Below are 27479 nucleotides of genomic sequence, written 5' to 3' on the forward strand. Positions count from 1 at the left end.
AGAGAGAGAGAGAAAGAGAGAGAGAAAGAGAGAGAGAAAGGGAGAGAGAGAGAGACAGAGAGAGACAGAGACAGAGACAGAGACAGAGAGAAAGAGAGAGAGAAAGAGAGAGAGAAAGGGAGAGAGAGAGACAGAGAGAGACAGAGAGAGAGAGAGAAAGAGAGAGACAGCTATTAGGTGTATAGCTGGTTAAGGCTTACAAAGTGATTCCCACACAACTGCATCACATGGTAGTCCACACAGGCGTCCTCAGCCCCATTTTCAAGACAAAGAATTTGATGTTAAGGTAATCAAAGGAATTTGTCCAAGATTACACCATTACTGTGTGTCAGGTCCAAGATTTCTGATGGCAGGTCTTCTGAATATAAGGCCTTGATGTTTCTATACTGTCTACCATTTAAAATGTATCTAACTATACACATCAATATGTATGTTAACATGGAAATAAGTATATGATTAATGCATGCCATTAACTAGAACTGCTGCCTTATTCACACACATAGTCACACTGTATTTTTTATATGAGAGGCAGTATGGCATTGCAGATAGAGGGCTGGCTTCGGAGTCAGGAAGAATGGGGTAACTGCGTAACCCAGGTAAGTCACCTGACCTCTCAGAAGAGTTGATGATATGAGTTGGTAAAGAGTTTTCACACCAGGAAGCTCCCTATCAATAAAAGTCACAGGTTCAGAAATAAGTACATATGTGCGCATGCACTCACGCGCGCGCGCACACACACACACACACACACACACTACACACATTGTCTGTAAATTACTGTCCATAAATGTAGAGTATTATGTAGAAGCATGTGAGCTCCTTAAGGGAAGAACTGATTCCTTCCTTCTGTCTGTATGCATGAAAATTATCTCACTCCTATGAAGAAGCAGTGGTCAGCTAAGTGGTGCAGTGGATAGGGTACTGGGCCTCAAGTCAGCAAGACTCAACTTTATGAATTCAAATCTGGCTTCAGACCCTTAAGAGCTGTGTGACCTTAAACAAGTCACTTAACCTTATTTGCCTTAGGTTCTTCATCTGTCAAATGAGCTGGAGAAGGAAACGGCAAACCACTCCAGTATATTTGCCAAGAAAACCCTGAATGACGTCACAAAGAGCTGGACATGACTGAAAAACAAACATATGAAGGAGTAGAGTGGGGAGTGTATGTCTGAGGACACTAATTCAGACAGAGAAGATCTTTGTTTTGCATCAGTTAGGCTCTCTGGGCCTCAGTTTCCTCATCTGTAAAATGATGATTAAGATCAGTTGAGTGCTGAGGTTCTGCCTAGCTCAAACTCTAAATCAATGACCCTGAGATCATCCCATCATCAAAGTGACAAATCCTGTCTCTTTATTCTTCTCATTTTCTCCTCCATGAGAAACTTCCTCTCCAGCTGAACAAAGGGAGAAATGGGTTGATGCCTGGACCTCTGCTCCTTCAGATGTCATGCCCAAATAACCAGTAGCCTAAGGAAATCAGCTTTCCCTACCTAAAAAGAATGGAAAGTCATGAGCAGATTTTCCCTTTGCCCCAATTGTGTTATTTCTAGCTCCAAATGCCATGGAGTTCTCACCCTTTTCTTAGCTTCTTGAGGTCATTTTGAGAGTGGGGGGAGAAGGTGTCTCAGCGGGACTCTTATAGTTTAGTCAAGGACTTTTACAACCTTGAATCTAGGTTAATAGCTAGAATGCAAGTGGGCATGAGGAAGAAGTCAGCATCTGGAAGCAGTCTTTGTGAATTCATTGCTAAAAGAGACAAAGAATGCAGTCAGCATTGGCAGACCTGGTGGCAATAGGGAAGACACGAATTATCAAAGTGATCTGAACCTGAAGTCCATGAACTTGGCTTTTAAACATATTTAGATTTTCAATAGAATTGATTTAAATCTGATCATTAATAAGAATAATAGCTAGCAATAGTATAGTACTTGAAAGTTGAAAGCACTTCAAAATATTAACTCATTTTATCCTCGCAGAACCCTTGAGAAATAGGTGCTATTACTATCCCCATTTTGCAGATGAGAAAACTGAAGCAGATAAAAGTTAAGTGACCTGCCCAGGGACACACAACTAGTGAGTGTCTGAGGCTGGACATTGGATGCCATGCATCTGAAGAATGGGGGAGGGAGGTCTTTACACCTGCAGAATAGGAACTCGTACTCTGCTTATTACTGGGCCATCAAGCTGTACAGAGTTCCCAAATACTGACTATTCCTCCACCTCTCCTGACCTTCTCTCTACTATCATTTTCTTTCCCATTTCACTTCCTCTCTCTTTCTTCTTTTTGTTCCTCTTTATAAGCCAAGGGTTTGGAAACCTCACGTGTTTAAAACCCTATCAGCCCAATGCTGATATAAAATGATGGCATTCTCTACTAGAGAAACAGATATAAACAAATCCCCTAAGAGGTAGGTCCAGTGGTCCATGATTAGACTATAACACCCATCTCCAAAATCCAATCTTACAAAGGCATGGAACTGAAAAGGACACTTTAGCAGGGCCCAGTTTTCTAAGAAGGTTGCTGGAATGAAAAGAGATGTTTTATTTTGAGAAAATCAAATCCGATGCTGGGTTGGAGGCTGGGCTGTATTGGAAAAAGAGGGATTCTGCCTGGCTACCTAATTTCAAAAACTCAAAGCTGTGATTCTAATTTGTTTTATTTCTTTAGAAATGAGATTTTCACCAGAACCTTTGCTTGACTTACAGAGGTGAAGATAAATATCAGATACCTGGCTGGGAGACATAAAAAGCAAACATGAGGTTGTTAGAAGGCTCTTGGTCACTCAGTGAGGCTGACCTCAGAATTTGCCTTCTATCTGTAATTTGCAACAAACTGTATCTTTTCCTATTTCCTCAGTTATGACAATTACCTGGCAGGACCCAGGCTGCTGAGCTTAGATTCATTTTCAGGAACAAGTTACTTCGTATTCCTTTGATCTCTAAGAAATTACTCTTGTTTTCTTTGTATCTGCAAAGGTGTCATTGTATTATTTTTTTTGGGGGGGTGGCTTGGGGAGGCTTTGTTCCTAGCACCCAATTACATTCTGTTTGGTAAGTGATAATTGCAGAGAAATATTTCCCAGCAGGAGATTAGCAGAAGTAGTTGAAACAATGTGATGTGACTCGATGGAATTCATCACAATGTCATGAAGAGGGGAAAAGTATATTAAATTGTGACATTAAGAATGGGAAAATTAGACCTTGCCTTTTAATTTCACACCCATCACTTTCATGCCTTTGCTAAGTGTTTCTGATAGAGTCTCAGGAGAAGGGAGTGAATTAAGGAGTTACTTGTGAATTGATGCAAATACATTTTGTTAAATTGGGATATCTGGACAAGTAGAGGGGTTGGGTCCAAGTCAATTAAATTCAACAAGCTTTATTAAATGCTTATTATGTGTTGTGATGTGCATGGAGATACAAAAGCTCCATTGAAACCATTTCTTCCCTAAGGGCTTGCATTCTACCACAAGCATCTCAATCCTGGCCCAATTTAGAAAGAAAGGCCAGTTTGGTTGAGGCCTCTGCACAGTAAGACAAACAAACAAATTAGTAGTGCATGTTAAAATAAATGTTATAAAATATTATAGCTCTCTCAGAATTCAAGTTACAGGCCAGTTTCTGATCTGAATTCTTTAAGGGAGTTTCTCCACAGGGAGTTCCCTGCATCAGACCATTCACAGATCTAGACAAAATGATACTAAGAGCAAACCTCCCTCCACTGAAATAGATTACAAGGCTATCAGTTAATAGATAAGTTCCAGGGAGATTCCTGAAGCTCAGGGGACTAATGACTTCCTCTGGGCCACACAGCCAAAAGTCACATTGGAAATAAATGCAGGATTCCTGGCTCTATACCCCTGCTCTCTGATAACTATGAATCACCGTCTTTAACATTTCAGATACAATTACTATGCCACTGCTAGTAATAGATGACATTTTTATAGTATTTTACAGTTTGCAAAGGGTTTTACAGATGGTATCTAATTTGACTTCACTGAAATCCTTGTTTCTATTATACAGATGAGGATAAGTGTCCTACCCAAATCTATACAGCTAGTAAGTTTCTGAGGCAAGATTTGAATCAATTCTTTTGATTTCAAGTGCAGCCCTCTATACCAGTTTGTTGTGGCTACCCCTCCTATTCTCTCTCTCTCTCTCTCTCTCTCTCTCTCTCTCTCTCTCTCTTCTCTCTGTCTCTGTCACGCTCTGTCTCTCTGTCTGTGTGTGTGTGTGTGTGTTTGTCTCTCCCTCCTACTAACACAACTGGGGGATAAGTTCTTAAACAGAGAAGAGAGGCGATTACAGCAGATAAAATGAATCATTGTAATTACATGAAATGAAACAAAAACTTCAGGAACAAAATAAAAGTAACTAGAATGAAAAGTGAAGTGGCTATCTTGGTCTGTAAATTATGTATCCCTGATAAGTGTCTGACATCCATGATACATAGGCATCTCACAATAATAAAACCAAAAGCCTTTTCTCAGTACAGGAGTAGTCAAAGCATATGAATAAAAGTTCTCAAAGGAGTTGCAAACCCTTAACAACCATATGAAAGAACTTCCAAATTGAAATTATTAAAGATGTGGAAGTTAAAACATCTCAAAGGTTTCACTCAACAACCAGGAAATTGACAGAGATGATAAAAAGTGAATAATCAGTATTGGAGAGGAAATACTGACACATTAATGCAAAGTTGGTGAAGCTATAAATTGACCCAAGCATTTTGGAAGCAATTTGGAATTATGTAAAGAAAGTGACTAGGGCAGCAAGGTGGTGCAATGGATAGAGTGTCAGGCCTAGAGCCAGGGAGACTCCTCCTCCTGAGTTCAAATCTGGCCTCAGACACTAGCTGTGTGACCCTGGGCAAGTCACTTAACCTTGTTTGTCTCTGTTTTCTCATCTGTAAAATGATCTAGAGAAGGGAGTGGTAAACCATTCCAATATCTTTGCCCAAAAAAATCCCAAATGGGATCACAAAGACTGAGCATGACTGAAACAATTGAACAATAATCACAGCAAAGTGATTGAAATTTTCCTACCCTTTGACCCAGAGATTCTACTTCTGGGCTTCTTCCTCAAGGAGTTTCATGTTAAAAAAGAAAGGAGGGGGCAGCCGGGTGGCGCAGTGGATAGAGCACTGGCCCTGGAGTCAGGTGGACCTGAGTTCAAATCCGGCCTCAGACACATAACACTCACTAGCTGTGTGACTCTGGGCAAGTCACTTAACCCCAATTGCCACACACACACACACACACACACACACACACACACACACACACAAAAGAGCCATATATAACAAAGTATTGATGGTAACACTTTTGTATGTGTGTGGTAGTAAAGAACAGAAAATAAGCAAATTCCTATCAGTTGGAGAATAGCCAAACTAATTGTGGAATGTGAATGTAACGGAATATTATATTGTTATAAGAAATGACTAGCATGCTGAATACAGAGAAGATGGGAAGACGGATGAACTGACAGAGAGTAAAGCAAATAAAAGTAGGAGAACAATGGACACAACAAGAAGAAGATGCCGGTGAAAACAATGAACAATGCGACTGAATGCTGGGAAATGTTAATGACCAAACCTGACCCCGCCCCCCAAAGAGAGATGAGATGACAAGGCACCTTCCTCTATTCTTTGTAACAGCAGGAGGATTAAAGTGTGGGAAACTATAGATGTCAGGGATTTTTTAAATTGTGTTTGCTAAACATTTTTCCCTTTTTTATTCTTTTATATCTTATATCGTATATTATAAAATCCAATAAAATTTATTTTAAAATAAATTAATTCCACAGTAAAACTACCCATGCCACCCAAGAATGTATCCTCTGCCTTCTTCACTGAGAATAAATTTCAAGTATTCATGGTCTCACTAGGAATTCAGTCACCCATAAAACAAATGGTCAGTTCAAAGACTCCAAGCACACTTTCCGACCGTCTCAAGTAATACTGCTAGAACACAGGATGATTTGAGGATGAAGTACTCTTCAAAATGTTCAGAGACAAGGTTCAGAAACATTTACCTTTTCTTAAAATATGATCTCAGCTAAAGGAGCTCTAATCAACCTCTATACACTCTTCATAAGGCCTTGAGAACGCCCAATCTGCCAGGGGAGGTAATCCCACTTTTAAAAATGTAATTTAAAAATTAAACATTTTGTTGTCTTGATTATAGGAGCACACATTTGGGGCTAGAAGGGCCCTTAGAGGGCACTGAGTCAGTCCTTTCCATTTTACAGATAAGGAGTCTGAGACGCAGAATGGCTTGCCTAGAGTCACACAGCTTCTAAGAGTCTATGACAGGATTCAAACTCAGGTCTTCCTAATTCCAGGTCCAGCACTCCATCTACTGCTCCACCTAGCTTCCTCCATTGAGTTCAATACCACTTAAACTTATTTCATAATGAGTTATAGTCACTTTCAATAAATAAAATAATTTACATATATCTTTCCATGATCATTTACAGTTTCATCAATTCATTTCAATAATTAAAATATATTCTGCCATCCCCAAATCTATTACTACCTATTAATCTCCTGTTATTAACTCCTATGCTTGTAAACTTGGCACCATCTCTTTACCTCTTCCACATATTCATCACCAGGTCTTGCTAGAGCCCAGGACAGCAGAAGTCATCAGGCAGGCTACAACAGCCTCATAGTACTCTCCGACTTGGTCTGCCAAAGCCAGGAGGGGCCAGAATGAAAGCCTCCTTTGGGGATGCATGGGCTATTCAGGGTGGATTAACACCTCTGGTGTGAAGACTTACTGAGTCTTTTCAGGGCAGCTTATTCACCTTTAGTGTCCACCTTCAGACAACTCTCACTTACATCATGGTTTTTAAAGTCAGAGGTAGAAGACCTATCAGTACCACTGAGATGAACTTTCAAATATAACAAATAAGGAAACTGAGGCTCAGAAAGATTAAGTAACTTGTCCAAGGCCATAAAGGAAACACAAGGCAGGCAGATCTGGGATCTGAGATCACAAGCTACAGCATGTACAACAAACCATCTCAGCACATGGGCTAAACCAGGCTGAGGGTAACCAAAGGGGCTCAGACCTGTTGGTGAGTTAAGGGGATATCTACCCCAAGCGTGTGAAGACTTTTCTCCAGCAGAATGAGCAGATGAGAATAATTTGCTCCAATGGCCATAAAGGCAACTGAGGCAGGTACTGTGGAGTACTTTGAGCTTGGTCAGGCATCAAGACACCAAGGTCATCCACTGCATCCTGGGCCATCGACAGTTGTCTTGACTTTTGCCCTGCCCTTGAACTTTGAGGGCTCAGGAAGAGAGAGTAAGGCTGGTGACTTTGTGTAAATTTGCCTCACCTGAATTGAATTCATACCCAAGTCAGGATATCACTCCTAATGTCACTGGTCCTCTTTGAAAACAAAGGGTGAATAACAACCAAGTTTTGTCAATCTCAGCTCTTCACCATCTCTTTCACATTCCATCTTTTCCCCTCCACCACCTTCCTAATACGTAGAGAGAACCAGTGTGGAGTGACTAAGATTCTGCCACAGGGAATTTACATGTGTATCAAGGGTTGGGGAGAGGGTACACTTCCGGTCACCTTCATTTTCTTCAAGCATGCCTACCCTGCTTCCTTGACCAACTTTGGGATGCCACACCCAGCATTTTATCCTGTCTCCCATGGCCCACCTTCCTAGTCTACTCTACCAGCCACTTCATCTCTTTACCTTGTCTGGGAGTTATATGAGGCAAAGATCATTGCTTAAGTTATAGGATCTGGGCTTAGACTCCTGAGGGAATGGGCACCTTCATTCTGGGCATGACTGTACCCAGCCAGGGAATATGGTATTTCACTCGGCACCACTGAATTTGCCCTACTACAGAGTGAATAGTTAGTTATAGCACTGTTCATATTAGCAATAAATACAAAGTAATTTAAAAGGCATTGGAGATGTTAACCACCTGACCAATCAAGAAAGGCTTCAAGACTATTAGAGCAGCCTCCTAATGGAAGTGTCCACCTCTGCTCTCTTGCCCTTCCAATGCATCCTGTAAACACTTGCCAGGAAGATGTTTCTCTTACATAGAATATGGATGACTGGGAGGGCCTGAGGATGTTTGGAGGCATACAGAAAGGAGTCCGTGGTGAAGACTTGGAGATAATAGGAGTTTGTCTGGATGAATAATCTCTCTCTCTCTCTCTCTCTCTCTCTCTCTCTCTCTCCCTCTGTCTCTCTCTTCCCCTCTCTCTCTTCCCCTCTCTCTCTTCTCCTCTCCTTTCCTCCCTCCCTCTCATTGCCTTTTTACATTTTTTTTAAAGAAGAAAGGTCTATTATCATGCAAAGACCATCACCATTACCATCATGGGCCCTTAATGTTGCTTTTGTTCTTCCAGAATTATCATACCTCATCTTCTTACTGCCTCTTCTTTTAGACAAATAGCAAAGCCCCATTTCTCATACCGATTGCTCATTAACCTCACATTGGGCAATTTAATATCTGGCAAAATATATTTATTTGTGCAGTTTCTGCTTGGTCTATTTCCCTTTCCCATTTTTGGTTCTGAAAACAAATGCATGGATATTTAATTAGAGCTTCCACATGCAGTTGATCTTGGTGCAGTAAGCATGGCGGTTTCTGCAATTCACCCCTAAACGAAGAAATCTTCTGATTAGGGGAAGGGTTGTCAGCATCAAGCATAGAGGCATGGTCTTTCCTTGGGCTGATTTGTAGAATTCTGAGCTGTGGCTTTTTTTTTTTCTCCACTGTGACACTTATCTCCACATTCATCAAAGGAACCAAGGCTCCTACAGGGCCTTCATTTCCTGGCCAGATAGATTTACAGTTTGCTGCAACTGGATGCAAACATAGGCATTTCACAGCCTCCTGGGTGTTTAACAGAGAAAGCAAAAGAATGGTGTTGAGAAGCAAAATTGTATTAACAAACATCCCAGGTAGAAGGGCGAAGTCTTATAGAAAACACTCGGGCAATTTTCTTTCCTCTGGAATATTTGACTTGTGAGGTTCCAAGTCGATGCACAGCAAGCTGTGATCACACATGAGACTAAGAAAGGCTAGACAAGCGAATTGTGGGATGGTGGAAGAACCAAAATAAGTTACAGAATGGGAATTTATGATAAGAAACTTGGGCTTTTGGTTGATTTTTTGTTGGAGGTTGTAGAGGAGGTTCAGCCTTTGCAAGAGACAATGAAATGGTTTCAACTTTATTAAAAAAAAATGATTGTTTGAAAGCAGTCTAAGTAACTGATCCTCTGAAGGTATGGGAGAAAAAGCATCATACTTGGAGTCAGAAGATGTGGATTCAGATCCCAGATCTGCCTGCCTTGTGTTTCCTTTGTGGCCCTGGACAAGTTACTTAATCTTTCTGAGCCTCTATTTCTTTATCTATTACATTTGAAAGTTGGTCTCAGTAGCACTGATAGGCTTTCTGCTTCTGACTTTAAAGTCCTAATGTAACCTTAGGAAAAATAAAGATCATATTCCTGTAAGTTCCACAGTCATGATTCTTATAAGGCTAGCATACTAAGTAGACAGCTTTGCCTTGAAATCATGGCTTGGGCAAGGAGGAGATTCCACCAGGGATGGCAGGTAAATAGGAGCCCCTCAAACTCTCTTTGTTGGGGTTCTGCGCCTGAATACTCCTATTACCTTGCCTGATAAGGCTTCGCATGATCTCAACTCTGGCTTATCAAACCGATTTTGAATTCATTGTTCACGGCATCTGTTTCACCTCTAGACTGAGGTCTCTGTTTCCCAAGCCAGTCTAGTGACCTGACCCCTCATGACCTCACCCCTATGTGGTTCCCTCACAATTTTTGGTTTACTTGACCAGAGACTTTACTGCAATGGAGCTTAGCCTAGTCATTCCCAGGCCTTCCATCTGCCTATGAAAGTAATACAAATCAGCCTGTTTAGTAGCACTCACAATGAAATACTCTCAACAAGTGATATTTTCTGTGACCAAACTCCACAGTTCGATGCTTAAAAACAATAAAGGCAAAAAAAAAGTTCAGTCTGAACTATTTCCTTGCTCAAACACTCTCCATTCAGCTAAACCAGCCTCTTCATGTTCCCATGCTCAATGTTCTACTTGCTATGTCCAAGCCTTTGCATGCAGTTAAATGGTAATTCTCCTCTCTGCCTCTGGTGCCCTCCCTTCTTTAAAAGATCCATTTAAGTGATGTCTCCTACAAGAAGCCTTTTCAGATTGTCCATTTTGTAATGTTTTACCATTCTAATGATTTTGCATATATTTTTGTATATATTTTATACTTACTTATGTGTGCATCTTATTTCCAACTATGTAGCACCTAATGGGTGCTTCATAAATACTCATTGACTAACTCAGTAGGACACAAACTCCCTGAGGGCAGAAACTGTCTTTTGTCTCCTCTGTTTGTCTGCCACATAGATAGGTAAAGGGACCAGATCTGGGACTTCTTTAATAAAAGGAACTCCCGGGTTCTGAGAGTCTCACCCGTGCAAGTCAACACCTTCTCAGTGATTTCTAGTCTTGGAGACTTGCCTAGAGGGGTGAGGTCAAATTCACACACAAACAAGGGCTATCAAGCCATACCTAAGGATCCCTGAGGTCCATACATTCATTGCCTTAGAAATCTCAAACCCCATGTTAATAGTATCTGTTTTCTGATATTTTTATCAATATTTTTCAGTTACATTTGAATCTGCTTCTGCCACAATCTGGAGCACTGTGGGCAGCATTTCCTGGCCCAGGAGACTGGTGTGTTTGACACCTCTGCCCTAGAGCATGGAAGGGTTAAGAAATTTGATCTAGGTCAAATATGCGTCAGAGGCCAGTCTCCAGCCTGTTTCCCACTTTCGAGGTAGTTCTGTATGCATGAAGGAGGCTTGTTGAATTGAATGGAACCCATCGAGGCAGCACTTTGAATGTAGATCTGAGACCATCAGAAGGGGGCTGACGAATGTCCCTTAGTTCTCCCTCGGTCTCTTGGTGAAGATATCTCATGCCTATACTCATACACACTTCCTCTACCAACGTCCCTTCCGAGCCTGGACAAAGGAGCCATAGCATCTTCTGGTGGCTTTCCTTTCCATGCTTCACAGAACCATAGGATCTCACAGCCGGAAGGGCCCTCAGAGGCCACCATCTAAGACAATATCTGCCTGACCCCGAATCCCCCCATTAACACAAAGTCTAAGTAGTCATTCTTGTTGCTGCCAAGCCATTTCAGTCAATTCCAACCTTCATGACCCACTGGAGGTTTTCTTGGCAAAGCTAATGGAGCGCTTTGCCATTTTCTTCTCCAGCTCATTTTACAGATGAGGAAATTGAGGCAAATGGAGTTCACTGACTTGCCCAGGGTCATATAGCTAGTAAGTTTCTGAGGCCAGATTTGAACTCATAAAAATGAGTCTTCCTGACTCCAGGGCCAACAATGTATCCACTGTGCCACCTAGTTGGCCCAAGTGGTTATCCAGTCTCTGCTTAAAACCCTCCAGGGAGGAAGATCTCACTTTCTCTTAATATAGCCTACTCTCTTCTATTCTCCAACTGTCAGGTTTTTTTTTGTCAGAGATCAAGCCTCAATGAGCTTCTCTGAAATGCCTATTTCCTTGTGGCCAGCTCCGCCATTCTGATACCAAGAGGAACAAGTGTAATCTCTCTTACTCTACAGAAGGTGAAATGACAATAATGGTACGACTGCATTTCTCTATAGGCAGGCACGCATACTTAGATGAATTATTTTCCTTTTGGTCTCACACCTTGCAATCTCATGTTCCATCATTCAGAGCTCAAAGGACCAAAGCAATCTATGAAAAACTATGAAACTCATGTCAGTAACATGGCATTTTTTGAAAGGCAAGTCCCCCCTGCTTGGTTCTTAATTAAGCCGGCGGAATTACCTAACCACACACAAACCTTGGATGGCCTCAGAGTTATTTTCATTTGAAGAAAACAGTGGGACTAGAGTTAAAACTTTCCAAGCAAAACCAAAGGTCTATTCCCAGTCAGGCAAAGCTCCTTCCCTCCAAGAGTTCAGTAAGAATAGAGCCCTGTGGGCTGAACTGGATCTGGGAAAGTGCAAGGGTTCAGAACCTTACCTCTTCCAGAACATCAGCCAACTTGCTTAGGATCTCTTCAGGGAGGCTCTGGAAGGTAGGAACACTGGAAGATAAAAAGGAAGGCAATGGTCAATAGCCACACTCCTCTCAGTTTTGGAAAAAGAAAGAATAGTACATTTGAAGAAAGAAAGACAAATAAGCTACTTTTGCATATTCTTCCTTGAAATCCATGGGAGGCAAATTCAGTTTTCTCCTCTGTACAATGAACATAATAATTCTGTTCTCCGCCTTCCTAACACCTTCCTTATATGCCCTCTTCTGTTTTCTAACGTCGCTGTCTTCCTGGGGCCGGGTCTCATCACCTCATACCTGGATCATTGCAATAGCCTCTTTGTTGGACTGCCTGCCACAAGTCTTGTCCAACTCTGGCCCATCCTCTGCTCAGCTATCCAAGGAATCTGCCTTTTAAATTTTTTTATTGTTTCCCATTTACATATAAAGGCAATTTTTAACATTTCTTTTTAAACTTTGAGTTTCAAATTTTCTCACTTTTTCTCTCACCTTCCTTACCCTGAGATGGTAGGCAATTTGATATAGGTGATACATGTGCAATCATGCAAAGTAGTTCCATATTAGTCATGTTGTGAAAGAAGACACAGACCAAGAGGGAAAAAAATAACAAAAAAAGAAAGTGAAAAACAGTATGCTTTGATCTGCATTCAGACTCCACAAAAGAATCTTCCTGAAGTGCAGGTCTAACCGTGGTGTCCCTGCACCCTACTTAATAAACTCTAGGGACTATCTCCTCCAGTATCAAATATAAGCCCTCCATGTGGCATTCAAAGCCTTTCATTCCCTGCCACCCCCCAGCCTTTCCAACCTTCTTCCACCTTCCACCACCCCTCTGTACTCTGGGATCCAGGGACATTGGCCTACTTGTTCCTCCAACAACACACTCTATATCCTGACTTGGGACATCATGTCTGCTTGTTGTCCACCATGTCTGGAATGTTCTCCCTCCTCATTTCCACCTCCTGAATGGCCAAGCTTCCTTCAAAGGCTAGCAAAAGTAAGAGTTCTTACAGGAAGCCTTTTCCTAACCCCTCTTGATCCCAGTATCTCAACTCTATAGATTATTTCTAATTTATCCTGTATAGAGCTTAATTTGTATATAATTGTTTACATGCTGTCTTCCACATTAGACTGTAAGCTTCTTGAGAGCAGGGAGGGAAAGCGAGCAGGTTTTAATTTTCAAAAGGTGGTAGATTTCAGTAGTGGTGGTACACAGCTCAGACAGAGACAGAAATCAAGAGGCTTGTTTTTGTTGTTGTTATTTCCAGCACTTTGCATAGTACCTGGCACATAGTAGGCACTTAAGAAATATGTATTGATTGACTAATTGATCTAAAAGTTTTGGTTGGAGGAGAGCATTTTCCAAACCTAAAAGCGCTTATGAAACTATGAGCTACTTGAACTCTTTTGTCCCCAAAGTCTTTCTATTATAATTTTCAACATCATTATTCGTTGTATTTATTATTTTACATAGGCCATGGGGCTTAGTGGATAGAAAGTTAGCAAAAAAAAAAGACCTGAGTTCAAATTCTACACACTGGCTTCATGACCCTGGGCAAATCAATTAATCTCTCACTCTGCCAGGAAGCTATCTAAGAAGCAGAAAAGAAGGTTATGACTGCAATGGTAGAGACTTTCCTTAACCGGAAGTTTTCTATACCAATTCAATCATGGGTCCAATCCCTATCATTATCACTATTTTAGAAGTATTCAAACATGATTTAGTTGCTTCAATACAATTTATTACAGTTGTTACTGTTACTATTATTATTATTTTTATATTCAATATGACCTATTTAAAAAAAAAGCTGTTGATGCCAAAAATGGAATATGAATGGAGGGAAAGACACCAACTCTATGAATGATGCTTACATATTGGAGAAGTCATGTGGTACAGGGGAAAGAATATTCATCTGTGGCCAGAGGACCTGTGCCCTTTCCTCCCTGTGTGATCTTGGGCAAGTCACTTTCCTGGACCTCAGTTTCCTCATCCATAAAATGAGACAAGTCCTTTGCAACTTTAACTCTGTGACATCTCCATTTTAACCAATGTATTCACAGGATGGGTGAATTAAAAAAGCCTAAAAACACCAGGATCACTTGACTCAGTAGTCAAATGGAAAGATATGGCAGCTGTGTGTGGGGGGGAGGGGATACCAAATTTTGACTTCTTTGATAACTGACCTGTTGTTATTCAGTTATTTTCGGTTGTGTCTGACTCTTCATGACCTCATTTGGGGTTTTCTTGGCAAAGATACTGGAGTGGTTTGCCATTTCCTCCTCCAGCTCATTTTACACATGAGGAAACTGAGGTTGACAGGGTTAAATGACTTGCCCAGGGTCACACAGCTAGTAAGTATCTGAGGCCAGATTTGAATTCATGAAAATAAGTCTCCCTGATTCAAAGCCCAGTGCTCTATCCACTGTGCCATCTAGCTGCCCCATGGCATATAGAGAGCACTTAAATGTTTGCGATGCACCTTATCCTCACTGTCTCACTTGATCCTCATCTCAAACCTGAGAGGGAGCTCCCGTAGCTATTGCTGCCATTTTGTAGATGAGGTAACAGACTGAGAGACCCAAAGTGCTTTGTCTATCCTCCCACTGCTTTTAATTGAGAATTCTGGGCACTGAGCCCAGGGTCTTTTTGACTCCAAGTCCAGCATTCCTCCACCACACTGCCTCTCCAATCAAAGCCAAAACTCTTGATTTCAGTACATTTTGAGGTTTTAATAAGCTAGAACTCCAATATGTCACAACTCTGCTTTCAGACTCATAAGAAATTTCTGGTTAGGCATGTGCCAAGATACACCTAATGAAAACAGATGCCTCTTGTTTTGGTCTGAAATCCCCAAATCTTCTTTTATGTGGCTACCAAAGTGTATAGCACTCTAGTGTATAACATTATAACCTATTAACAGAGCTTCATGTTCTGTTTTGTTTTGTTTTGTTTTGTTTCTCCATAATGCCATAGTTCACCAGGGCCATGCCTGCCATCAGATTCATTCTTTCCATCTGATGGGGAGGCAGATTTTAATTTTCAAAAAGTGATGGATTTCAACAGTGGATGGTTCCCAGCTCAGTCAGAGACAGAAATCAAGAGAGTTGTTGCAATGATTTAAAGGGATTGAAAATCTGTCCCCTTCTGGTTTCTTTAATGAGTTATATTCAAATTCCCTTTTCCCCTTTGAGATACAAGAGGAATCTGGGTCCCAGTGTGTCTCTGGGGAGATTCGTTGAAAACACTGACTTAATGCAGCATTTTCTTCATTTCAGTGTAACTGGATTCCACACAAGATGGGGTCATTTCTATTATTCAGATAACTCTTCCCTTTGGTCCATAGCATGAACAATGAGATCCATCTTATTTATTTATTTACCAGTATGCTAGATTACCCAAAATAAAAGTGATATTTATTGGATCTCATCATATGAGAAATGAAACCAAAAACATTAAGCAGACTTTTAATAGTGCCTTGAAATATCGAGCAGCATTTGCTATCAACTTAATGTACTTGATTAATAAATGTTCTTAATTAGAACCCTTTCTCCAACATTCTCACTTTATCACAGAAGCATGATGAGAAAATTAAAGAAATGGAGAAAAGTTACTAGCAGATGACTGTGATGGTATTTGGAGTTCTTTCCGCTTGGATGTTTCCAGGATCCATCGGGGTGGGTACCTCACACAAGGCCAGGAAGCCAGCCTCTCTGAAGTGACCACTGGAGACAGTAAGTGTTACTAGTGTCTCACTTTTGTAGAGTTCTGATTTGGGATTATAACATTCTAGAGTGTTTTAAATTTGGGGTTCCTCCCAGAATGTGGTCAGTGGATTCTCTATTCTGCTTTAGGCCTCCGTTCCAATGTTTCTGGAAAGTTTTCTTTTATAATTTCTTGAAATATTGTAACCAGGTTCTGATGTTTGCAATGCCCCAGCCTATCTCCATGTGAAATGACCTACAGGTCGGGGATGGGACAGGGAGGAGCTCTGTTTCTTGATGCTACCTGCCATGCCCTGGCCTAGATCATGCTTATTTCAGGTCCCAGGTACTATAGTTAGCTCTTGCACTACTGCTATTCAAAGGACCTAAGTCTTTAAGTCCTATGAGAATAGATTAGATACTGGACCCTCTGGACAGTGACCACTCAGAGCACCCATAGCTCTATGGTCCTATGAGATCACACTGGGTACAGGCCCCACTTTCCCATCTCTACCCAGAAAGCCCTGAGGCTTCACAACATTTACTTATATTGCTAGCTTCCTCCACTGTGGAAACTCTGCCCTGAGCATTTGAAGCCTTCTGACTTCTGGTTCAGTGTGAAACTAGATGAAGCATTTTCTCTTTGGCATTCTTGACCATTTCTCTTGCTGCCCTTCTAGATATATTCGCTGGAAATCTGAGTTTTACTGTGACCTTTCACATTGTCAACCTAACTGTGACTCTCACTCCTATTCTATTGCAATAATCTCTTAATGGGTCTTTCTGCCCTCAGTTTTTATGGATCCTATCCTGCATACCCCGGAGAGATTAATCTTCCCACAGCACCATTTGGATTGAGTCACTCCCCTGACCCAAATCCTTTAATAGATAGCCACTAAAATAATGATACATGCACTCCCTACTTCACAAGGTTATTGTAAAAAATTAAAAAGAAAAAAGTACTTTTTACAACTTTAGAATGCTTGAAAAAGGACAAGCATTTTTATTACCAAATAAAATTCAGTTTTCTTAGACTTGCATCCAAAACTTCCCAAACACCTCACCCACATTCCTGGCAAATTGGACGAGGCAAAACTTCATTCTCGTGACATGTCTTTGGAGAGGGAGGATCTGAGAAAGAATAGTCAAGTTTATGGCTAGCTAGGGTAGCTTGGTGGTGCAATGGATAAGTCCTCAGCCTGGAGTCAGGAAGACCTGAGTTCAATATGTTTTGTCACTCTTACTAGCTGTGTGACTCTGGGCAAATCACTTAACCATTTGCCTCAGTTTCCTCATCTGTAAAATGAATTGGAGAAGGAAATGGCAATTTGCTCCAGTATCCAAAAAAGAAAAAAACAAACAAACAACAAATGGGGTCACAGAGAGTCAGATATAACTGAAGAACAACTGAAAAACAACAACCTGAATCTTCCATCAGACTGTTACCAATATACATTGAAAAAAGGTCTTGTAACTCAAGAGACTCCCCTGTCTAGCCAACAGCTCTCGCTTTCTTTTTACTAAGTAGCTAATCTGCTGGCAGTGTCAGATGAAGAAAAATAACCTTCCTCGAGAGCAAGAAAACTAGCAAGTGCATAGACTTGCAGGGGAATTTCTAATTCATTAACCAGGTACACTTATAAACATGACTTCTATAATTTGAGAATATAATACCTATGAATAATTCTAATATCTAAAGATCTAGATATACAAACATATCTGGAAATATGGTAAGATGAGATTTATAAGGAGTATTCATACTTAAACACCACCCCCTCCAAATGGGCTTGCTGACCTGCCATGAGATCAAAGAAAGAGAAGAAAGAAGGAAAAGGGGGAAATGCAGAAGAAGAAATGAAGAAGGAAGAAAAATGAATAGGGGTAAGAATAAAAAGAAGGAAGAAGATTTGGAAGTCTTGGCAAGTCAGTTTAAAATCCTAGCTCTACTTTATTTTTTCCCAAATGAATTTGGGCAAGTCACTTCATCCATTCATTCAGTGGCGTCTTAGACTCTTTCTAGATGTGCAATCATGGACTTGTTTCCTACCTTTTCTTATGGTCATCAAATCCCAAATCTTCTTCTGCCTTTTACTTCCACCTCCCAATTTCAGATCTACTTTCTGAACTCATGCTCACATGTGTCTCTGTCTGCAAAACAATGACCTTTAGATGGCCCTTCTTGGGAAGGTTCTTGACCTTCCTATGGTGTTCTAGGTCTTCCATTACTTACAATGAATCTCTTCCCAGATGGTGAGCATGCGATCATGCCAAAGCATGGGATTGGGAATCAAAGGATCCCGGGACAATGTTAGCTCTGCTCTTCGTTAGCTGTGGGACCCTTGGACTTAGCCTCAATTTCCTCAAATGCAAAATAAGCAGAGGAGCCTAGATGCTCCCCAAGGCTCCTTCCAGCCTAAACCCTGTATTCCTGAGGTCCTAAAGGAGATAAACGGATACAAATTGTGCAAAAGAGTCTCTAAAGAGTGAATAATAGCTACAAAGTGCCACAAGAGATCCCCAGAGAGAACAATCAATTGGTAGACAGCTCAATAAAATGTCTGTTGACTTAGTTCCAAAAAACAATGGGATGGGAATAAATCAGAAGTTGCAACTAAAGAAAATGATAACTTGCTGGCTCCCCTGGAGGAATAAAGAAGGTGACTTCATCAGGGTCAGCATGGCCTTGACCCATTCTGATGTCCCAGCCAGAATTCAACCGTCCAATGCTAGCTCACATCTGGGAGAAACCTCTCTGGCCATCCAGCCCAACACAGCCCTGGAAATGAAATTCTGTCCACAATGAAACTGACAGGAAGAGCTCTTCTGAGAAGGAGGCTTTTTTCCCAGGAAGCTCTTTATCTTTTAGATAGCTCTAATAATCATTAGAATTATTTTTCTGACATCTTTCATACCTACCAGCCACAAGGTGGCAAAGATACCTCTGTGTTTCTCCAGCTCCACCAACCTTTATCTGGGGAGGTTCTGAGTGAGAGAATCTTACTCACAGAATCAGAGGCTTATAGTAGGAAGGGACCTGAAAGATTATCTAGGCCAGGGGTGAGAAACCTGTGGCCTCGAGGTCACATGTGGCCCTCTAGGTCTTCAAGTGCAGCCCTTTGACTGAATCCAACTTTACAGAACAAATTCCTTTAGTAAAAGGACTCAGTCAAAAGGCCTCACCCAAGGACCTCGAAGGTCACATGTGGCCTCAAGGCTGCACCTCTGACCTAGCCCAACCTCCTCATTTTATGGAGGAGAAAACGGAGACTCAGATCAAGGCAGTGATTTGCCAAGGTAGCAGTGGTGGGCTTGAGAGCAAATTCTTTTGATACTCTGGGCTATTAAAGTCCAGTAGTTATGGAACGGTTGGTATTTGTTCATGACTTTTTTTCTTTTCTTTTAACATACATTTCTTTTTATATATTATGCCTGAAGTACTTTAAAAATAATCAGCTTTTCCATTTGTACCACCTTAATTTCTGAACATACACTGCTGCTCACTCCTAGAGATGCTTGGAAGTAGGGAGTTAGTGCTAGCCCTTTAAGATGTGAAATGAAATAGGAAGGAAATACTTTCCCCAAGTTAGTCCAGTCTTGCTTATCAGGGCCATTTATTGAGAACATTACGCATGGAGAGCTTTCAAAGTCTCCTTCTTTGTACTGGCTGCTTCAAAAGCAGAACTAAAGTTATTTCTGACCATCTAGTTAAATGGATATAGGGAAATATAATGGACACATGGTTCCCTTTCTGGAATCACCCCTAAAACTCATCATTTTCACACTCCACAACTCCCTCAGAGTCTAAGGATTCTTCTTCCTCCCATTCTCTGCTCTGTTCATCTTTCAACAGACTCTTGTCTGAAGCAACAAAATGAGACCTGACCCAGCCAGGCCTTGGAGCAGCAATCAAATTATCTCTAATTTCAGAAGATCAAAGGAGAGTTAATGAAATAAATATTTAATGGCTCCAGGGAGATCACCCTTGGATGTGGTCTAAAGGAGCTGTCTGCGTCCTTCACATCCCTTCCTCCTCTCCAAGAAGACTTCTCACTTGGCTTACTGAGTGTTCTCTGCAAGCTCATCTCTTCCACCTATTCTGGAACTATTCTGGCCACAGAAAGGAGGGATTTAAAAGTCTTCACTTTTTGAGCTAGAAGACACCTGATAGATTCTCACATCTAGGTCTCCTGATTCCATCTCCAGGATTCAACAACACATTTGATAATGCAACAAAAATTGGGATTGGGCTCAGTGGTGTCTTAGATTCTTTCTAGATGTGCAATCATGGACTTGTTTCCTACCTTTTCTTATGGTTGTCAAATCCCAAATCTTCTTCTGCCTTTTATGTCCACTTCCCAATTTCAGATCTACTTTCTGGACTCATGCTCACATGTGTCTCTATATCTGCAAAACAATGACCTTTAGATGGCCCTTCTTGGGAAGGTTCTTGACCTTCCTATGGTGTTCTAGGTCTGCCATTACTTCCAGTGAATCTCTTCCCAGATGGTGAGCATGCGATCATGCCAAAGCATGGGATTGAGAATCAAAGGATTCCGGGACAACGTTAGCTCTGCTCTTTATTAGATGTGGGACCCTCGGACTTAGCTTCCCTGGGCCTCAATTTCCTTACCTGTAAAATGAAGGGACTGGCTTTGTTGACCTCTAAGTTGCCTCCCAGATTTAGATCTATGATGCTATACTCCAAGTAGAAAGTGAAATAGGTGCTCATATGATAAATTAGAGAATCTCAGAATTTCAATGTTGGAACAAAGTCCAGAGGCCAATTAATATATCCCAAACCTGGATAAAATCCCTAATACAACATACCTAATCAGTAATTTGACCATTTCTTGAAGACTCCACATGAGAAGCAACCTATTACTTCCCTAGCAAGTTCATTCCACATTTGGATACTTCTTAACTATTCATATTCATAAATAATTCTCAGCTATGTGGCTCACTCTCTGGCACTTATTCCTCTGAAGTCAAACTTGAACTTACATATTTGAAGATTGGCTCCCCAACAATGTGACTTCTTGTATAGGTTCTAAGGTTAGTCTATGGGTGTAAAATCCTAAAAGTATCACTTATAAGTCCCCACTAGTGAACCTCCCCATAACAGTCATCCAGTGGACACAATTAGATCAAAGCAAAGGTATTTACTAAGATAGCATCATAAAAGGAGTGGATCCATAAACCTGGAGCAGATCAAATATGGCCATGCTTCTTTTGAAATCTCCCTTTCTAGAATCAACATCTATTGATTTGGGTTTTGTACCCTACAGCTAATCACAGCAAATTTAATCTTTCTTCTACATGAAAGCCATTCGAGTACTTGAAGTGAGACACAGTATCCTATCTCTAAGTCCTCTCTTCTTGAGGCTAAATATCTCTGGTTTCTTTCACTGATTTCCTTTGGGCATGGACTCTAATTCCTTCAGCATCTGAATTGCCATTGCTTTTATCCTCTCCAACTTCTCAGTGCCCTTCTCAAGATATGTCATTGATGATTGAACACCATAGTCCAGATATGCCCTGACCAGGACAGAACCTGGCAGGACTATTACCATCAGAGTTCTCGATACTATCCCTCTTTCCATGTAGCCTGAGATTGCATTTGTTTTCATTCTTTTTTTTTCTCTTTTCATTGAGAACAATAACCACCAAACACAAATATTAAAATGTCCAAGAAAAATAAGAAAGAGAATTTATATGTGAAATTGTTGATTTTTTTTTTCTTGACTGCCACATCACATTTTTGTATCACATTCATCTTAGAACCCCTAAAGTCTCTGGTCTTTTTTTCACATACTCCTGACTGTCCATGCCGCCTCCATATTGTACTAGTGAAAATGGTTTTACTACCCTAGATATAAAACTTCATATTTATTCCTATTAGATTTTATTGAACCCCTTTTTTTAGATTCAACCCGATACTCTAACTATCCAAGATCTTTGTTTTTGGTCCCAACTGTTATACAGTATGTTTACCTATGGCCCCTTCACTGGCCATCTGCACACTTGATGAGCATACCATCTATATCTTCAACCAAGTCATTGAAAAAATTCTTAGATGGCACATGGCCATGGTCAGATCACAGAGGCAATGGGTTTTCATTGTAGTAGGACATTTAGGACTAGAAGTGACCTTTGAGACACTGTAATCCAATTCTCTTATTCAACAGATGAGGAAAGTGAGTCTTGCTGTGAGGATGACTCCAAAGTCTTATATAACTGAAAGGATGAAAAAATGGTGGCAACACTCAAGACATGTGCTAGTTGGGAAGGGAAGGCAGGGCAGAGAAGTTGAGTGTGGTTCTAGATTTTTCACTTGAAGTGATAGTGGGACATCCAATGAGCACAGATAGCTAGGGTTATAGGACTGGAGGCCAGGAGAAATCTGAGTTGGTAATGGTATAATTTGCATATAGATGAAAAGAAACTAGATAAATCGGTTTAGAGATGGAAGGGACCTTAGAGGCAAGAAGCTGAAGCCCCCCAAAAGTTAAGTGACTCTCCCAAGGTCACAAGGTAATAAATGGAAAAAAAAAACAGGTCAAATTCAGGTCCTTTAATTTCAGTACCTTTTCATTTATACCTCATTACCTCTGGATGAGCTCTTTACATTATCTTTGGAAAATACTAAGTAATTAATAAATGCTTTTCATCCATCCATTCATCCATCCATTAATTCATTCATTTATTGCCTAATGATCTTCAGATAAGCTCTTATTTGGGGAATCCATTTTCTAAAATGCCTAGAGACTTAGCCAGTCTTGGATTTTAACTTAAGATGAACCCCATGTGCAAGTGAAGTATTATTTGAAGACCCTTTTGATTAAAAAAATACTTTCTTTCCATCTCCTTTTCTCCCATTCCCTTGGGTAAATTGGATAGGAATTGTGCTTGAAATTTCCAGATATAAATTGAATGGTTCATTTGAATTAAGGCATTTTTTCACAAAAACAAAACATACACTTTGGAAGGGTCAGAAATTAAAGGATCATCACTTCCTTTGATATCTTAGTGGAAAACAGTATCAGATTAGCTGGATATTACATGCTAACTCACTGGCTCTTCCAAGTTGGGAATTTTTATGCAGTTAACTAAGAAAATAAGGATGAAATTGATATGGATACACCTAGGAATAAATTTCATTCTTGAAGCTGACTGATCATTAATATACATGAAACAGAAGCAGTATTTTATAATTAATTCATTGTTGGTTGAAAAAACACAGGTCGCTTTTGATCATTTCCTATTAGTAGGTAAATAATGAATGCATTTTTATTTTTCCCATATCATAACTCATAATGTTCTACCACAGATGCCTTTCTTTCCCCCACTGTTATTGCACATTCAGAATTTTTTAAAAGAAAATATGATAATTACAAAATTGGAAGAGACAGCAGACAAGACTCTCTTACATGTCTATTCACAAGAATGTGTTTCACTCTTTTAGAAATTTTCAGCATCTAAAAATCTCATTCACTATAATGAGTCACATTGACTCTTGTACATGAGCAGTCACTGAGAGCCAGGATCTGAATGATCCAACTATAAAATCATCAACAAAATGTAAAACCTGAGAGTTTCCAGCTGGGGATGGATCTCAGAGCTCAGATATTCCAATCTTCTCATTTTATAGCTAGGAAAGTTAATGACTGGAGAGGAGGGTTTGCTCCCTACTAGGAAGGAAGCTCTTTGAGAGTAGGGATTGTTTCATTCTTTGAACTTATGTGCCCAGAGCCTAGCATAAAGCAGGTACCACATAATTGCTTGCTAGTTGTACATAGTATCCTAGATTTAGAAGCAGAAAACCTGAGACTCAGAGAGATGCCATAGGTACAAGTGCTTGAGGTGAGACTGAATTTGAATCATCTTAACCCCAAATCCAACATTATAACCACGTGCCATGCTTCCTCGAAGGTACAAAGTCATACCTGTAGTAAGTAGCAGACCCAGGTTTTTAATTTTCATGTAATTTACCTTTCACTTTCAGATCAAGTCATATTCAACTGCACATGTTGTACTACCTTTTTTTCTTGCATAATGGACCAGCCACAATAGCTAGTCAATGAGACCCAATTATACTATAATACAGTCCTCTGTATTTTAAAAGGTCATAGTCTGTAGGTTAAAAACCTCCATTCTTGACTACATGGGTTCCCCATCTAAAAGTAGCAGTTTTTAGCCATTGAACCACAATTCATTAGAACCATTAATTCCATGTCTCATCCATGTACTTTTGCACTGGTAGTCCCTTATGCCTAGAATACATTCCCTTCTCACCCCATCCTCTTAGAATTCCTGGCTTTCTTCAGCTGGATACCTGTGGCATCCACTGAGCAGGATGCAATTTCCTTGAGGGGAAGAGGTTATTTGTCTTTGTCTCTTTATCCCCAGTGCTTAGCACCTAGTCTTAAATATAGTAAGTGATTAGTAAATGCTTGCTGAATTAGGTTTCTATTCGGATAATAACTGGGAGGGCTGATTACTTTAAAAAAAAAGAGATGCTACTTATGATTCCCACCATGTGGTAGAGATCTTTCCATCCTCAGCCTAAATTGTATTTATTTATTTGTTTATTGATAGTGAAGGGTAAGCAATGATCCACACATAGATACACATCCATGTAGTTGTGTTGTTATGGAAAGAGTGGTGGATTTGGAAACGGGTTTCAATCCTGACTCTCTTACTTAAACTCAGGTAGCTTGGGTAAGTCATTTAACTGCTCTATGCCTCAGTTTCTTTATCTATAAAATGATGAAGGTGGACTAGATGACTTCTTGGGTCCCTTCCTAGTCCACATCTACAACCCTATGATCAGTACTGCTGGAAGACATAGCCGTGCTGATGAGATCACAGATCCATCAAAGTATTATTTATGCAAGTACAGGTTAGATTCACTGCTCTCTTCTTCCCCTGTGGCCATACAAACTCTTAGAGCACAAGGACTCATTCATTTTTGTCTTTGAATTTCCATGATCGAACAAAATTCTTGCAAAAAGTAGAGACTTAATAAATACTTGTTGAATTGTCTCCATTATTTCCACTGATGGTTGTCAGGCATCCTGACTCTGCCAAGTTCTCTTGGGCTTCTTTCTCTTATTAATTTCTTCCTTCTTTCCCTTTTTATTTCCTTACATCCCTCCTTTCCTCCCTCCTTCCTCCCTCCTTTCCTTTTTTTCTTTCTTTGCATTGACTTGAACTCTTATTGTTTAGGGAAGGGCATATAAATAATCCCATGGTGCTCATAAGATTGTGATATATTTGAGTACATTTCAATATGAAATCATGATGGGTAAATTTTACATATGATTATATGATCTACTTGAATTCTACTAAAACAAATTATGGTTATAAAATGACACCTGTATGCCTTTATTTTCATCTGCTCCTCAGCCATGAACTATATCAAAATTAAGTAAATTAATTTGCTTTTTTAATTTCTAGCAGATACAACATGATAAGTAAGGTGTTTGTTGAAGGGGGATTCTGTTTTTTATAGAAAGATATAAACAAAAATGGGGCATGTAGGTGGCACAGTGGAGAGGGAGTCGAGCCTGTAGTCAGGAAGACTTGAGTTCAAATCTGACCTCAGACACTTATTAGCTGTGTAACCATGGGCAAGTCACTTAACTCTGTTTCTCATCTATAAAATGAGCTGGAGAAGGAAATGGCAAACCACTCCAGTATCTTTGCCAAGAAAAAACCCAAAAAGGGTCATGAAGAGTCAGATATGAGCAAAACGATTGAACAGCAAAAATGACATGAACGAAAATTGCCCAGTATGAAAAAATCTTTGTGTGTTTTTAGCCTGCCTTAGTAGAGGATGCATCCAGTTGGAGATCAGTGAACCGGGCTGCTGCTAAATGACTACCTTCCAGCAGAGCTCTCTGCTTCTATTCCACCACAGGTGGAAAGCATCCTGGCTTCTTGAGGTCTGAACCAATGGAATGGCTGCTGTATCTTGAGCCTAATGGCTGCCTTCTGTCTGATGAGCAATCTAATATCTGTAAGGGACAAATGTCTTATCTGATGTGCAAAGTATTATGGGAGGATCTGGGGATATAAACCAAGAACAAAATCAGTCACTGCCTTTAGGAAGCTTAAAATTTAGTTAGGGAAATAACATGCACCTAAAGAAGGAAAGGCAAGGTCATCTGAAGACATTAACTGGAGGAGACTTCACAAAGATGGCTCCATGTGGGCTGAACAGTGCAGGAAGTACAGAAATGGTGAGGCTCAGATGAGGAAAGGTCCTATTCTAGGCAGAGTGCCCAGGCTGAATCAGAGGTTAGAGGTGGGAGCCAGAAGACTGGATTCAGACAGGGAATGATAAGCTAAAAGTTTAACTAGAGTAGCTCCAAAGTGAATCTAGTTCATGTAAACACCATGGAGAAGGAGGTATGAGGATGCTGGGGGGAGGAGAAGGCAAATGAGTCTCCACTGTTCCCAGATATTCTGCGTCCTGTGGCAGACTTGCAGACTCCTTCACTGACAGGATAATACTTCTCCTTCTGGACTGTCTTAGAGGATGAACGATGTAGATCTGAATCTGAAAAGGACCTTAGAAGTCAGGATATTAGGATCACAGAGTTAGAGTCGGAAGGGACCTTAGAGGCCATCTAGACCAACCTCTTCATTTGACAGAGGAATAAACTGAGGCGCCAAGAGATCAAGCTCCATATTACATAGGTAGTCAATAGCTGAGTCAGGATTTGCATGCGGGTTATTAAGCTCCTAAACCCAACCCTATATTCATTGCACAAAGCTGACTTTCCCTGAGAAGGAAGAAGAGCTAGATGGGTAGGGGATGTGAGAGCAACTTAAGACTGAGGCATGAACTTTAACCCTAATCATTTCACATTATCTGATACGTGGTAGGTACTTGATACATGCCTGCCAAATCGAGTTGATTCTCATTCTATATGGCATCTTTCTGGAGGTAGGAGCCTAAACAAAACGACCTGACCCTATTATTTGCGGTCCTTTCCTGACCTAGGACCACCATAGTGTTCATTTCCTTCTCAGCCCCATTTTGCTCCCCATCTCCTGAGAATCCTGTGTTTACCCACAAGGTTTTCCCCAGCTCGACCCTGAATCCCAATGTGCTGGCACGGCTTTTGGTCCAGAATCAGGTTGCTAATTCTGATGGTACCTGACTTCCTTTCTACTAATCTATTATCAGCCGTCAAGAGAAGGAGATGAAATGACCTTGACCTCAGGCAGCAGCAAAATTGAGCCTTCCTTGCTGGCAATAACTGGCCGCTTCCCATGTTCCTTGATGAATAATATGGGCTTTGAAAAGACAAATAGACAGACCTGAAAACATATGTACACCTAAGGTTCAGGGGCAGAATATGGTAGTTTTTGTTGAGATGCATCCACGGTCAGAATGTGGCACTTCAGTGCCAGATGCTCATCACTTCTCCCTGGGGGCCACGTGTTCATTTTAGAATCATTGACATTTAGATCTGGGAGAGATGCTGAGGGTTGTCTAGGCTATCCTCTCATTTTGACCATTGAGGAAACTGAGGCACAGAGTAGGAAAAGGATGGGCTCAAGGTCACACATTTTAGTGGAAAGAGGTCTGGTTATGTGTGTGTGTGTGTGTGTGTGTGTGTGTGTGTGTGTGTGTGTGTGT

At 40.6% G+C, this 27479-nt stretch overlaps 1 protein-coding gene across 1 annotated transcript in view; it reads right to left on the reverse strand.

The window, feature by feature from the left end:
* Positions 1-27479, reverse strand: part of PRKG1 (protein kinase cGMP-dependent 1) — a 1334778-nt gene that overhangs the window by 339684 nt on the left and 967615 nt on the right. Inside the window, exon 5 of the mRNA XM_027840670.1 lies at positions 12095-12158. Within this exon, the coding sequence (XP_027696471.1) occupies positions 12095-12158 (64 nt within the window). The remainder of the gene's footprint in view (positions 1-12094; positions 12159-27479) is intronic.

The sequence above is a fragment of the Vombatus ursinus genome, unplaced genomic scaffold (assembly GCF_900497805.2).
Source record: "Vombatus ursinus unplaced genomic scaffold, bare-nosed wombat genome assembly UNPS02014847.1, whole genome shotgun sequence".
In the NCBI taxonomy this organism is placed as follows: domain Eukaryota; kingdom Metazoa; phylum Chordata; class Mammalia; order Diprotodontia; family Vombatidae; genus Vombatus; species Vombatus ursinus.